This window comes from Tamandua tetradactyla, chromosome 1, assembly GCF_023851605.1.
Source record: "Tamandua tetradactyla isolate mTamTet1 chromosome 1, mTamTet1.pri, whole genome shotgun sequence".
In the NCBI taxonomy this organism is placed as follows: Eukaryota; Metazoa; Chordata; class Mammalia; order Pilosa; family Myrmecophagidae; genus Tamandua; species Tamandua tetradactyla.
Genome location: NC_135327.1, coordinates 27,819,681 through 27,835,153, shown reverse-complemented (window position 1 = coordinate 27,835,153; position 15,473 = coordinate 27,819,681). Strand labels below are relative to the sequence as shown.

Genomic DNA, 15,473 nt, shown 5'->3' with positions numbered 1-15,473 from the left:
GTAATGGACAAGTCCGGGGATAGACCCTGCTTCAGGGATGGCTGGATCCAGGCACTCAAACAACATCTTAGGGCTCCCCCTTTAAGGGACACACCACAGGTGCTGGGAGTTGATCCAGACGCTGGACAGTAGGTCAGGGCACCTGCCCTCAAGACCCTCCCAGTTCAGCTGAGAAAGGAGAGAAGAATCTGTTTAATGGTCTTCTTTCCTGAGGCTCTGGCATGAGCCAGGCTACAAGGCAAACAGCAACCTCATAGGCCGGGACTCCTGGATGCTGGGCGTCCACCGTCCAGTAGAGGAGTCACAATAGAGTGTGAGAAGGGCTAGCCTAAGCTGTGGGCATGGCATGGGGAGGACAGAGGACAGAGCACCTGTGTGTGTGTGTGAGTGTGTGAGCATGCGTGCAAGCATGTGTATGTACAGAATAATATGTCATGTTCCTCAGTGGCCCTCCTGGCCAGTCATCAGCTTTCTCTGTTCTTCTCCATCCTTCTTTAGGTGTTCAGAAACTATCTCCTGTCAGTGCTCCCGAGTATCCCCTTTCCCCACCCCCTTCCAAGGGCTCTGTGCCCTGGTACCCACTGCCCTCTGCCCTGGTGTCCACTGCCCCATCTGCTGGGAGCTCCCAGTTGATTGGCAGAAAAGTTCACCTGATGCTTAGATGCCCAGTGACCGGGAAGTTCAGCTGAGAGATCAGGGCCAGACAGGAAGGTTCTAGAAGGTTCAGGCAGGTGGGTGGGCGGCCCTGAGGGCCTTGGGAAGAGAGTGAGGCAGCTGCGGTGGAAGGAGACACAAGGCAGAGTCACAGGACAGCACTCTGAGCTCTGCAAGCACCTCCACCAAAGTGACTCCCATCTCAGGAGAACCTCCCGGAGCCCACTCTGACGCCGGGCCCAGCCCCACACGCTGACTCACGCAAGCCATGTGCTAGGAAGCAAAGAGATCAACCAGGGCTTTTATGGGAGGCAGGAGATACTGGATTCACTGAGCACTGTTTGTTCTAAATCCCACCTCCCTGATGCTCTCCTGTGTCTGGGGTTCCAGCTGCACAGCCACTGCCTCCTGCAGTTATGGGGTCCCTGTTCCCAAGAGCCACAGCCTTCATCTGGGTGGTGAGTGTGTTGTGGGGGGCAGCCTGGTGGATGTCGCCGGAGGAATCACTTCTGGATGGTGCAGCTTCAGAGTCAGGAGCTGGGGAAAGAGAAGGCATCACCAAGGAACATGTGAGCCGTCACATCTCAAAGAACTGAGACATTGTGGGAACTGTGTATTATGTTAGCGGGGGGCTAAGGCCGCGTGTCCCTGCACCACGGCCCTGCCCAGTGGACTGGCCCAGTGACCCCATCTCCAAGGCTCTGTTCTCTCCCACCTGGACACTGGAGTAGCTCCTGCTTCCCCAGGACCCCTGCACCTACCCCTGAACTTCTTCAGGAACGTCTTCAGGGAGATTTTTAAATTGTGCATCAGACCCTGTCACCTTTGCCCAAGGCCGTCCGTGGGCTCCCCAACTCACGTGGAATAAGATACAGTCTTTTCTGTGAGGCTCCAGGTTCTGGGAGCCGCAGTCCCCGCCCATCAGACACCTCCTTCTGCCCACCAGGCTCCCGCCCCTGACCTTGAACTCATCGACCTGCTCTCTGCTGGGGTCTCGGCACTTGCTCTCCCCACCGCCCACCTCCGTAGGTGTTGCGTCCAGCTGGCCCCTCCTCACCCTCAAGTCTCAGCTCAGAGGGCCTTCCCCGGCTGGCTGGCCAAGACCACCCGCACCCACCCATCGCTGCCCACCCCTCCCTGGGCTCTGAGTTTGCACAAGGCGGGGCTGTCTTTGCTGTGACCATATGGATGGTGGGACTGCCTCGGGAGGTGTCTCATCCCCTCCTGGGGATGCATCTCATCCCCTCCTGGGGATGCATCTTCCTGGGGCACTTCGTACGTTCTAAGGAAACATTGGCTGGGCAAATGAATGAACCCCTTCTTCCTGGCATCTGAAAGGAGGAAAGGCTAAAGGCACCTGCAGCAGCTTTAGTGGGAGGACGGGGTGAGGCCAGACGAGGCATATGTCAAGAAGGTGCCAGCAGGGCTGGCTCCATTAGGCTTTGACAGCCACCGAGGTTTGACTGTCCAGGTTTGACAGCCACTGAGATAGAGGAGCAGGCAAGCCCAGTGCTCCCTGTGGGGACCCCGAAAGTGGGGCTCAGCACCCTGGAGCACCAATAGTTTCGAAACCCAGACCTTCCAGCTCTCAGGATCAGGCCCAACATGGGCCATGCATTTCACAAGAAAGCATTAGCTATGTCTCGCGGGGTGGGTCAGAGGCCCAGGCCAAGGCCTTATTAGCATCTCTGCTCTGACCGTGAGAAAGGAAGGTCATGGCATAGGACACATTTGGGAGTTTTACCATTAAAAAAAAGAAAAAAGGAAAAAGAAAAAGCGATTGCAATGGGTTTCTTTCCAGTAAGAGGAAACTTTGTCAATCAAAGCTTTCTAACTGCTGGTGGGACGGAGTTGGGGCACCTTATTCCAAATCCCAGAAATTCTAGGATCTGAGATTTTCTAAGCTTTTGAAGGCAGACACCTTATCACACCCCTCTCCTGCTCAAAATCCCTCTGTGATTTTGGTACCAGAGAGGTAGGTTGCGCCTGTTTGCAAATACCAAACATGTTGGAATGGCTTTTTGCATGAATAAGGGGAAGGTTCTGGGAGAATTGTGATAAGCTTGATAGAAAAGGCCTGAACTGCTTTGAACAGACTGTTGGTAGAAATGTGGACTCTAAAGATACCACCAACAAGGGCTTAGACAGAAATGATGAATGTGTTGTTGTAAATTGGAAGAAAGGTGACCCTTATTTTAAAGTAGGAGAGAATCTGGCAAATTTGAGTCGGGGTGCTCAATGGAGGGGAGAATTTGAAAATGACCAGCTAGGATATCTAGCTGAGATTTCCAAACTAAATGTGGAAAATGCAGCCTGGCTTCTTCTTGCAGGTTATAGTAAAATGCTACAGGAAAGGGATAAGTTGAGATCTGAGCTCCTGGGTGCAAAGAAACCAGAAATTGATGGTCTGGAAAATTCCGGGCTTACAGAAAGGGAGATCCCAACGGCTAGTGCCCCACGTGAGGATTTAACCAAACGCAGAACCAGTCAGCCATTTCAGAAAAAGCCAGGATTGGAAACAGATTTATCTAGAAAGAATCTGTGGAAAGTCCTATTGTCTGATGGCTTTTATCCCTGTGTGCTACAAGGAAAACCAAAAAACATTTTTGCAAGATCTGTATAAATGTAACCACTGCCAGTCGGGACCAAGAGGGACAGAAAAGGTACAGATTGAAGGAAAAATTACTTCAAAGGCGCAACCATAGAAGCTAAGGTCTGAAGCCAAGAAATCTTGGGCCAGAAAAGTGAATCCGTCCAGGTATGTGGAGAGGGTTTGTCTGCCCCAGAGGCAGAGGGCGAGCCTTCTGCCTTGCTATTCAGGAAGATTTTTGGTGCCCCAGGCCTCAGAGAGGATGGAGCACACTCCTTGGGAATTGGGGGGAGTCTTTCTGCCAACACACTGGTCTGAGCCGGTTGAGCACGTGCCCTGGAGGTGAAGGGAGCCCAGGTGCTGCTCTGATACTTGAAGAGGGTAGAGCCAAGGAAAAGGTGATCACCCCACAGTTTCCTAAGGTTGTAATCCTCACCTCAGCATTTAGAGAAACCATGGCCACTGTGTAGAGAGGATGGGACTGTTGCTCTCTGAAGCCCTGAGGAGAATGTGTCATTCTATAAATGACTCTCAGACTCTGAAATCGAATGGAGTTTGCCCGGCCGGTTTTTGGAATTGTTTGGGTCCGGTGACCCCTGTTTTCCTATTTCTATAGCAATGTAAATATTTATCCTGTGACTGTTCCTCCTATGTATACTGGAAGCAGATAAACTGTTGTGGATTTCATAGATTTACAGCCAGAGGAGAATTTGCCTTAGGATAGACCATGCCTAAAACTGATTCTGATGAGATTTTGTACTTGTTTTTACTTGCTATTGGGTTTGTATTGTTACTGGAATGGTTGAAGGCTTCTGTGATGTTGTGATAGAATGAATGTATTTTGCATTTGGAAAGAACATGTCTTTTGGGGTCCAGAGAGTAGAAGGTGCTGAAAATTGTTATGTACCCCCAGAAAAGCCATGTTGTTTTAATCCTAAGCCAATCCTGTAGGGGCAAGCCTCCTGTTTAGGGTGGAACCTTTTGACAAGGTTGTTTCCATGGAGATGTGACCCACCCAATTGTGGGTATGACCTTTTGATTAAATGGAACCGTGCCCATTCAAGGTAGGTCTTAATTAGTTTGCTGGAGCCCCTTAGAGGAGAAACATTTTGAAGAAAGCTCAGACACAAGCATCTGGAGATGCTTGGAGTGCTGACACAGATGCTTGGAGAACTGACATAAAAGGCCAGTGAAATCAGAAGCTGAAGGCAACACAGTCTGGGAGCAAAGAACTGGGAGATGCCAGCCATGTGCCTTCCCTGATGACAGAGAAACCCTGCACGCCTTTCTTGATTGAAGATATCCTGCTGTTGATGCCTTAATTTGTACATTTTTATGGCCTTAGAACTGTAACCCTGTAACTTAATAAATTCCTTTTCTAAAAGAAGCAACACAAAACTAAAAAATCCCTCTGTGGCTCCCCAGTACCTTAGTGCAAAGTCCCAGGGGAGCCTGGAGGTGTGAGGCTCCCCAGTACCTTAGTGCAAAGTCCCAGGGGCAGCCTGCATACTTCATCATGCCAGGCCATCGTGCTCTCACCTCAGGCTGCTGCCCATGCTGTCCTGTCCCCCAGGAGCATGCTCCTACGACTTGGTACTGGGAGTCATGCCTGGCTCTCCCCTGCCAGATCAGGAAGCTCTCTGAGACCCCTGCAGGCCATCCTCATGCAGAGGGGGACGTGCCCTGCTCTGCAACTGGACCATGGCACTACCGAGGCCAGGAGGGTGCTGGACTGCTAACTACCCCAGGACCCGGACTCTCCTTCTCGCACCAGCCTCCAACCCAGGTGACCTTCCCCAGCTTAACCCTTGATGACAGCCGAGGGGGCCTGTGCATAGTGAAGGGCAAGTGGCTGGTCCACTGTGTCCTCTCGTCCTTCCTCTTGCTGGCGTCTCCAGCCATGGTCAAGGACAGAGCCCTAGGGATGGCCAAGCACCGAGGCTGCAGAAAGAAGAGACGGGGCTCCTTGGGTGACTTCGAGGGGCAGCCTGGACATGCTCCCGTGCAGGGACATGGAGAGAGGCACTTTGGGCAGGTGGGAGCCCCTGTGCTCAGGGCCTCTGCCGCAGCAGGGAAGCCTTGTTCGTGGTGGCCTCCCAGCAGCTCTCTCGGGCATTAGGGTAATAAAGACGACAACGACGCTCGCATGGCTTTGCCATGGGCAGCGCTGGGCACAGGAGGGGCTCGTGGCCTGTGAAATGGCTGCGGGAGGCACAGGCTATTGTTGCCCTCTTCATTTTACAGATGAGGAAATTGAGTGACTGGGGTTAGAGCACACAGCCAGAAAGCTCTAGCCCGGCCACCCCACCGCTGAGCCCTTTTCTGTGCCATGCTCTTAAACTGCGCCAGACCACGGGAAACAGGCAACGAGTGAGTGAATGAATGAATGAACAAGTGCATGGGAAAGGGGTTGGCAGAACTTGCAGGGTGCAGCTTGGCCCCGGGCTCACCTGAGTTTTCCTCCATATCCTGCTTCTGGTGGGTGGCAGGCCTGGCTGCCCTGGCTTCAACGGTCATTTTGTTGCAGCTGCCAATGGCTGTGTCCTCCAGAAAGCACGATGTGATGTGGACACGCTGGGCCGGGTCCCCCTCTGGGTGAGGTCCCGGTTTGGGTATGTGCACTTCACAAAAGGGCACTGGGCCGGCGGCGACCGTGACTGCGGGTCAGCGGGGGACAGGTGAGTGGCCGGATGGTGGCCCCAGCCCTGGCCCCAGCCTGGCATTCAGGGTCCTCCACAGCAACTTCTGAACTGCCTGCCAGTGGCCCCAGCTGGCCCCGCCACCACCTAGGGGTCCGCTGGCCGCCCTCTGCCTTTGCACCCCCGCCCACCTGCCTGTCCCCCGTGCTCTCTCTGTGCGCGCGCTCTGCCTCCCCCTGCCGCCAAGCCCCAGGGGGACCTCATCTGGAGCCCACCTCCTCCCACCCTTGACCTACCTGCCCACCCCTCAGCCCATCTGCCCCACCCCTCAATGCATCTCCTCCGGCCCCAGTCCACCTCCCCCATCCTCAGCTCCTTTCCTACCTCCCTTACCCACCTCCTCACACCTCTCCATCCCTCAGCCAACCCCCCCCTCAACCCACCTGCCCCCCACCCCTAGTCTCCCCTCACCTCTCACTCCCTTGTTACTAGCCCACGTGCCTCTCTGACTTTGCCTGCTCTATCTCTGATGGGGTCTCCCATTTCTGGGGTCTTCTCCTGGAGTCCCTGCTTCTCCTCCCTCCTCAGCTGCTCCTTCTCAGGCTCTTTGCTGTCCCTCCCCATCCACCCCTGCGTCACCAGCATAGCGGAGGACCCAGGCCCAGGCCCTAGGGTCTTTAGATTGACTCCCATCTTCGTGCTCCTTAGACCCCGTCCAGTCTGTAGCCACCCCTGCCCCCGTTCCGCTGGCCCAGCCCTGCTTCTCTGGGAGGAGGGGGGCAGACCCCCTTCCAGAGGAGGAAACTGAGGCCCCAGCAGGCGGTAGGGATGGAGACCCAGAGTGCTGGCTGTGCAAGCCCCACCTGTTCTAGGAAGGTGCAGCCTCCTGCTGCAAGGAAAGGCATTTCCCACCACGCCTCTCTGACCTCCAAAACTGGTTCAAATTCATTCCAGCGTGAAGCAGACAGGGTGAGGGTCTGGGCCACTCCATCCCGTACCTGGGGGGCTGCCCGAGGGGATGATCACAGGGTCCTCAGCCGAGGATTTCTGAACTTTCATCTCGTTGCTATGTCCCAGCTGCACCCGTCTGAATACCGACTTCTTCACGTGGATGTCCTGCGACCCCAAGGTGCTGGCTGGGGACGCCTGAGCCGAGGCATCACTTGGTCCCGCTGGAGGGGACCCGGGGGAAGTCGCAGAGCCTGGCAGGGGGAGGCAGCAGCACACCCTCCTGGAGGGGACACCCGCCTCCCCCAACCACATACGCACCGAGCCCTGGGTGGAGGAGACGGGCCCCTGAACTCATGCTGGCCACCACTGATTGACAGCCGACATTTCAGACTCTGGGATGGACAGCAGATGGACCCGCAGAACTGTCCATCCCTGTTCCCTGGCTGGGACGCTGGTGGCCGGTGCCTGGGCGATGGGTGTCCCTGGGGTGCTGACACCCCTCTGCGGGAACATCGTCCTCCTCCGATGCCATCTGAGGGGTCCCCTGCTAATGTGTCTATAACGCCCTTGACAGCACCCAGAGCCTTTCTGCACTGAGGATGACAAGGCCCAACTCACCACTGGTTGCTGTCGTGGTTTTCAGATTGAGACGATCAGAGCAAATGTTTAAACAAGTTGGAGTAATAAAACATGGCGAACCATTTGAAGAACAACATGAAGTAAATAATCGGACATAGGTGTGGACAAAACTGGGCAGGTGGTGCCCGAAGGACTAAAGTTTGGAAGCCATCGATCTGGATTCTGGAGCAAAGGTCCTCATTTCACAGTTGGGGAAACTGAGGCCCAAGTCAGGCTAGGGAGTGGCTCAACTTTGAGGCTGATGACCTCATGTAAAATGTGGCCAGAGAATATTTGGATGGGTAAAAAAGCTGTAAAGGACATTATTGGGATAACTGGGATAATTTGCATATGGGCTGTGTGTTATATAATGATATGGTATGAAGTTAAATTTTCTACATGTGACCACTATATTGTGATTAGAAGGGACCATGTTCTTGTTCTTAGAAGATTAATGCTGAAGCATCTAGGAATAAATTGTCATAATGTCTTCAACTAACTCACAAACAGACCAGTCAAATAACAGCAGCAAAAACAAAAAGAAGAATAAAGAAAGTTAGATGTGGCAAAATGTTAACAAATGGCGATTCCACGAGAAAGCTATCTGGATGCTGTGATTGCGGAAACCTTGTGTCTGATGCTCCTTTTATACAGGGTGTGGATGGATGAGTAAAAAAATATGAATAAAATTAAATAATGGGGGGGATAAGGGGTAAAATAAATTGGGTAGATTGAAATACTAGTACTCATTGAGAGGAGGGTAATGGGTCTGGGATGTATGAGTTTGTTTCTTTTTCTCTTTTATTTCTGTCTTTGGAGTGACGCAACATGCTAAAAATAATCATGGTGATGATACACATCTATGTGATGATATTGTGAGCCACTGACTGTACATCATGTAGGAATGTATGTGTGTGAAGATTTGTCAATAAAAATCTTTAAAAAAAAATGTGGCCAGAGAGAGAAACTGCCCTCACCCTCTGGCCACAGAGCAGGGTAAGCCCTCAGTTTGCAGGACTGCACATCCTTAAAACCAGAACCCGCTGATTGTAAGATGCATCCTGATTTTTGAGGTGTTAAAATGAGGGGAAAAAAATGTGTCTCAGGACAAATAGAACACTACAATGATCCCTTTGTGATATTGTGCTGGGGGAGAGTGAATTGAGTTGTTTCACATAGAAAAATATTGGGTGCCACTGAAAATGAGACCAAAGGGACTGGAGTGAAGGGAAAGCAGGAGAGGTTTGATCAAGGCACAGACAACTTCCTCATTCCCAGGTGACAAACCCTTGACCAGGCCATAAAGGAGACCCTTGGAGATAGGAAAGCTGCCCTTTCTCCTGGGGGGACTGACCCCCTGCCTCCCCCCACGAGGTAGAGCAAGTGCCATCTCAAAGCCCTCTTCCCCTGTGCGCTGGAGCACTTACCAGCCTTGCCAGAGACCATTTGTCTCATGACGTTACCGTGTCCGATCTGCGTGGCTTCAGAGTGCATGATGTAAATGTGGCCATTTGGTCCATTCTGGTGGATCATGTTGACTGGATTTTGCTGGTAAATAACTGTGGAGGATTGATGTTTTATTCCAGAAGCTCCTGCAAAATAATATTCCACTGTGTCCATTTGCCCCTCCCTAGGGGCCAGGGTTTCCAAATGCTAGTAGGTGGAGAGTTAGTAAAAACAGATTTCCAGGCTCTTAGCCTGGGGATTCTGAGACTGTAGGTTCAAAGTGGGACCCAGGAACCAGGACATCTAGCAAACACTGCGGGTGATCCTCAGGTGGGACATGGCTTGGAAATCGCTGTGGCAGCTCAGCCTCCCTCGGTCCTCCGCCATGCGCATGGATGGGAGGCTGCAGGAGCAGCTAGAAGGAAAAATCTGAGAGGATGGTATGGTAGCCCGTGACAAACTCTGGGATCTGTCCTGTAACTACCTGTTGAAGACTGCTTTGAAAACTATTGCTTTTTTCCCTCTTTGCTTTGTATATGTGTTATACTATACAATTAAAAAAAAAGCCAAACAAAAAATCTGGCTGCTGTCCCATTCATTCCACACAGTGGCCCTAAGCTGCTGAGACCCACTTGGACACCGTGAGTGAGGGACTTGACCCCACATGGGTGGAGGGGGGGCACCTGCCAGGCACGTGCTGACCCCATGGGCCGCATTCTGACCTCCAAGGGCCCCTTCCTCCATAAAAAAAAAAAAATATATATATATATATATATATATAATATATTTATTTAAAGTGATATTTTACAACCATGTTAGTATAAAGACAATGGCAGCCCAGGCTGGATTCAGTATTTGATATTATCATGATACTCATATTTCTCTGACGGTTTTGAAAGAAATTAAAATTAAAGCATTTTTTATGAACCCCAAAAAGTGCTATGGGCTCGAGGTTCTGTACCCACAATATCTGACTGAGCCCAGCCATGTCTTCTCGCAACTTTAAAATCCCAAACTGGGCAAAGGACTCACAGAAAACCTTCATTAAACTCAGACTGAGCCTCTACCTCCAGGGCTAAGGTTTGGAGTGGGCCACACTTCCCCACTGTACCTCTCACTTTCTGCAACTGCAGCCCTACAGTTGCACCTCCAGGAAGCCCTGCCTGGTTGCTCCTGCCAGCACGGCCCTCCCTCCTGGAGCCACCTTCACTGCCATCGAGCCCTGCTTAAACTGAGGCAGGGGCTGGGGAGGGGCAGAGGGCACCAGGCTGTGGGTGGCCCAACAAGGACCAAATGTTGAGTGCTACGGACTCTCTCAATAGCTCTGTCCCTCTGCCCCTATTGAGGGGTCCGGTGTGGGCAGCAGGAGAGGGCGTACCTGGTTGGTAAATCGTCCATGATTTTGAATTCTGGTCCAGGCTCAGAAGGTGCTTGTTCCTCATCGCGTACAAGTCCGGGTTGACATCTTTTGCCCTCTTCAATCCTAGGGTCTGGGCGATGTTCAGGGCACTTTGGGGCCCGCTGGCTTCCAGAAGCCTATAAATGGCTTCCTCTGGGAGGCAGGAAGGCCCCGCGGTTAGAGGGGTCCCCGGGGGTGAATCTGGCTGGTCTGCTCACCACCTGATGCACTAGTCATAGCACTAGAAAAGGGCATCTAGGGTGATGTCATGTTCTGTGATGACTTGTTTTATCATCATCCTCATTATTTTTTGTTATTATCATAAATGGTTTGCTGAGCACCTACTATGTGCCAGTGGCTCTCTTTTTCTGTAAAGTGGGCACAGGAAGATGCCCCGCAGAGGGCACTTTGGGGACGGATGATGCTTGGTGCATGGCAGGTGCATGGCACACATAAACTCTTAATTGAAGAAATGATTCCTTGGCCACTTAAACTCAGTTTAAACTCTTCTGCTGCAAAGACTGAGTCTAGCCTTTGAACACTTTGTGGGAACCTCTTGGTGGGTGGAGCGTGGTCCTCAACTCCCTTAACATCTCCTGTGCCCACGGAGGTCTTGGAGACGGGGGAAATGGACCCCGAGTCCCACGTACCCAAAGGAAGTGAAGATGCTTACGCTGTTGGCTGAGCTGAGGCCCAGGAGTCGGGGGCACGGCAGTTGCTGGTTGCTGACAAATCAGGGCTGGAGAAAGGAAGAAAGGTCAGAGGGGGCTGGGAAGTCGTCGAGGCCACTATGGCTTCCGTCCACACAAAGGTGGGCCGCGCCAAGCATGGCCTCTGTGCATAGTGGCTTCCAGCTTAGATGCCAAGGTTGAATGAACTTGAATCCAAAACCTGCTGTGTGGCTTTGGTGGAGTTAGTTAACCTCTCTGAGCTTGATTTCCTTTCCCGTAGAATAAGGAGAGGAACAATAGCTCCCTCCCACCCAGGGTTGTTCCGAAGGTTAAAACGAATGAGTCTGAATCTCTGAGCACAGCGACAGCCCATTTAAGTATTTACCAAATGTTAGTGCTGTTTTTCCATCAGCTGTAAAACTGGAAAGTTTGCATCAAGTGTGATGCAAACTTTGTTTTATTATGATTCATTCTATCATTGTTATCATTATCACTTTCTGTCATTATTTGTAATGTTTTGTTGCACACCTCCTGTGCACTGGCACTGGGTTTGAGCCCTTTGCTTTTAATTCTCTCCCAAAAAGTAGCCCTATAGTCACCTCCACTGAGCAGAAAAAGAAATCAAGCACAGTGACTGGGTATCACGCCCCCTAGTGGCAGAGCTTGGATTTGAACCCAGGTCAATGGGGCCCAAATGGGACTTGTCCGGGCTGAGGCTGGCTCCCCCTCCCCCTCCCCCCGGGATGACAGGTTACCGCCGCTGGGCTCTGCCAGCGCTGCGGGAACTGCCACTTTAGACCCAGTCCTGCCCAAGTGCCAGGTGGCAGGGGCCGCCAGGGCGACTTTGGACTCCTTTTCCATTTGGTAGAGAAGGTGGTTGAGCTCCTTCTTAGGCACTTGGCACTCCTTCACCAGCTGGGCAGTCTTCACGGGGGAGCCCGCGTCCCGCAGCACCTGCAGGATCTTCCGTTCCAGGTCCCCTAGGAGAGAAAGGGGCAGGGCGGTCTGGGAGAACGGGGGCCCGGGCAGAGGAAGGGCACAGAGGCCCGGGCAGCCTCTGCCCGCTGTGCGGGGCAGGCAGACTGCTCCCAAACAGCCTTGGCTGGTGGCCTGGGAAGGGAGGGGCTCCAGGCAGGGCCCTATGTGAGCGCCCCACGGCAGGTGGGAAGGCAGCTTTCAGCTGTTCTCAGGCAGGGGGAAGGGGCACGGGTGCTGGGGGGAGAGGCCGGCAGTCCCCGCCTGTCACGCCCCACGACGTGGCATTCTCTGATCCCTGTTGTCGTCCTCCCTGCGGAATCCGCCCCTCTGCGTGGTTTTGCCAACTCGGCAACCCGGTCGATCGTGACTCCCCCAAGCCAGGGCCCTGGCAGGCGTTCGGGAATGATCTTTCTCCCAGTGCCCATGTGACTGTGGTGTCCTGGAGAGACCCATTGCCAGGTTCCCCCTTGAATCCCTGCACTTCTCTCTGCTGTACCCACAGCCCAGGTCTCTTGCCTGAGTGACAGCAGCGGGCTCCTGGCCAGAGCCCCCATCTCCAGCGGGGTTCCCCTTGGCTCAGCAGCCAGAGTCTGATTCCAGCTCCTCCCACAGCCTGAAAGACCCACACACTCCAGCTCGGCCTACTGCCCCACCGCCCCCAGTTTTGCTCCACGCACCAACCTGACAGTGCTCCTTTCAGTCCCTCTCACCCCCGGGCCTTGGCACGTGCTGTTCCCTTTGTCAAGATCACTCTTTACCCCGCCTCCAGAGCCTACTCGACATCCCAGGTCTTGCTTAGATGCCATCTCCTTTGGGAAACCATCCTAGACTGCTGTTTATATGTGGGTCCCTACAGAGTGTCCCCACAGACCCCCCCACTGCAGTGGCCTGACTCACCTTGGTACCATCACGGACTAGCCTAGAGCCAAGGACGGTTGAATGAATGAGTTGTGAATGAGTGAATAAGTGAGTAAGTGAATAAATTTATCCTCCACCTGTACAGACATCTGCCTGATGCCCCAGGGGCAGGTCATGAGCAGCTCCCCTGGGCCAGTCCGTATGTGCCTCAGTTTCCTGCTCTGAGTTTAGTGAGCCCTAAGCAGAACACTACGAGGCTCATGGAGGGACTCTCAGAGGCCCCTGCTCCTCCTGGGGCAGGTTCTTGAAAATCAAAATCAGCTGCTCTGCAAGGAGGAATCAGACTCAGGGAAATGAGTAGAAGGATAGTAAAAGGCAGAAACAGGTCAGGGGGCCGTGACAGGGGCAGGGACAGGGACAGCACAGCAAGAAAGCCGGTTCAGGGCCGCCCAGCATGTCACCAGGAAGTTTCTTAACCCCAAGAACCCTGAGGAAGTTCAAAGCAGGGTCCTTCAGAAAGACCCCACCCCTGGGTTCAGGTAAAGAGCAATTAGAAAACCTGGAAGCACCACCTCATCAACCCCCAAATCACAGCCTCAGTGGGCCAGAAATCCCAGCAAACTGGCTGCAGTCTTGACAAGAGTTTTGCTTCTTAAAGAGTCTGCCCAGCAAGTTGGCTCAACTTCCCTCTTCCCCAGCCCCAACCCTGACCCCAAACAAGAGGTGGGGTCAGAGACGTGGGTGAAGGAGAAGGCACCCCGTTCCAGCCTGCTGTGTTGCAAAATGGACCAGATGTAAATGATGAGATAGATGGAAAATCAACCGGAGAAGAAGGAAGATGGGAGAGGCCAGCGCATTCCCAACCCCTGGAAGGATGAGCTCAGGGACCAGCCGGGGCTCCGGGCTGCACCCCACCGAGCCCCCTCCCAACTCTCTCTTTTCTTCCTTTTTATCCTCTGGTGATGGGTTTCCTGGGTTTGAGCCCTGGTTCTGCTGCCTACTGGCTGTGTGGACGCTTTGTGCCTTGGTTTACCCTGTCTGTGAAATGGGGCTAATAACAGCATCTGCTTCAAAGTTTGTGGCAAGGATGGAATGAGGTCACCCCAAGCAGCACCCTCAGCCCACAGGCCACGGGCGCTTAGCAGACAGCCCCAGACAACTGCCCAGTACAGTGGATTTGTTACTCTTCTCAGAGTGAAACTAACTGAGGGGATGCTGGAAACGGGAGAAAACATACACGTGGGTAGTTCTTTGTTTCTCAACATGAGTATGAAGAGGGGGTGGTTCAAATCCTGCCTCTAACGCTAGCCGGCTGGGCTGCCCCGAGTCACCCTGCAGCTCAGGAGCCTGGCCCCGTCAGCTTGTCTGCTCGGCAGGAATCCTTGCACTCCCCGCGCCCAGCCTGAGGGCTGTTTGGGGGAGCCCTGCCGTAGGTGCGCCCCCAAGGCCCTGTCCTGCTGCTCCGGCCTTTGGTTCCTGTGCCACAGTTACCTTCGTGATCTGGGCCAGAAAGAGAAGTGCATGTCCCCTCCCGGGAGCCCCGCTCTCCTGGGAAGGAAGAACTTACTGTACCTTTGGTGGCTGTGTCCGCAGCGGCCTGGGCCATGCTGACAGCAGCGGGATAGAGACTGCGGGGAGCTGGCACTGGCCTTGGGAGTGGGTGCCGGGTCACGGGTGGGAGGTCAGCTTCAGCTGCTGCTATCAGCTCCTCACACTGCAAATGGAGGCCTGCCCCCTCTGTTTCCGGCCAACCCAATGAAAAAGAAAATGAAACTTCTGTGGTTGACTTTCTAAGTAAATAAAACTGCAGGATCAACCAGCAGGGCAGATGTTCACTGGGTGGGGCTGGATCGGAGTGAGCAGCCCTGGGCCCTTGCCTGAGCCGCCTGCACACCTGGCTGCTCGCCCCGACCTCCCTAACCCCGGCACCCAGGCTGAGACACCTGGGTGGGTGCTCACATGCGTACCGAGGTGACAGCCCTCTCGAATGAGCGCCTACAATGTGCTTTCCGATCTCCTGTGCTCCTCTATCTCACCCAGACTGGCTCTGTCCTCTTGTCTCAGAGAGGAGACGAGGCACAGGCCAGAGAGGTCATAAAGACAGTACCTGGCAGAGACAGCCTGGCTGCCTCGTGGTTTGTCTTCCAGCTGTGTTTCCTGAAGTCCTGTGTGAACCACATTCAGCCCACAGAACCACATCAGGCTCCCAGCCACGCCACAGAACCTACCGAGTAATTTGGGGATCACAGAATAGAAAACCACCCCCAGGGCCCTTATTGCTCGGTGTTGGGGAATGCGAGCCTGGAGCCCGGCTGCTTGGGTTCAAGAGCAGTCCCACAGTTTGCTGGCTGTGTGATCTTGGGAAAGTTATCTAACCTCTCTGGGCCTTGGTTTCCTCACCTGTCGAGTGGGATTAATAAAAGTACCTAATTCATTGGGTCACAGTGAAAACAAATCCGTCCATCCTAAGGTGCCAAAATACATTTCTCTCCGAAGAGAAACTATTGCGTGTACAAATTCTCAAAGGAGCCAATGACCCCAAAACAGTTCAGAGCCACTGTTCTCTTCTAGTTTCTAGAAGGGGAAACTGAGATCCAGAAAGGTGAAGGGTCTTGTGGGCAGCCGAGAGGGTTAAGAACTCAGCCGTCACCTCACACTTACAAGAATGG

General features: G+C 53.4%; 1 protein-coding gene across 2 annotated transcripts; it reads right to left on the bottom strand.

Annotated features, from left to right (window-relative positions):
- Positions 1–928: 928 nt before the first annotated feature.
- ZBP1 (Z-DNA binding protein 1) lies at positions 929–14,567 on the bottom strand. Of its 2 annotated transcripts, none has more exons than XM_077113221.1 (8): positions 14,377–14,567; positions 11,724–11,948; positions 10,971–11,036; positions 10,277–10,450; positions 8,880–9,044; positions 6,882–7,055; positions 5,695–5,901; positions 929–1,191 (listed from the first exon to the last, which is right to left on the bottom strand). In XM_077113221.1, the coding sequence occupies exons 1-8, from the start codon at positions 14,408–14,410 to the stop codon at positions 1,001–1,003; spliced, it is 1,236 nt and encodes a 411-aa protein (XP_076969336.1). In that variant the 5' UTR covers positions 14,411–14,567; the 3' UTR covers positions 929–1,000. The 2 variants fall into 2 exon arrangements, with proteins under 2 accessions (XP_076969336.1, XP_076969346.1); XM_077113231.1 differs by having other exon boundaries at positions 6,882–7,085; positions 14,377–14,566.
- Between the last annotated feature and the right edge of the window lie 906 nt (positions 14,568–15,473).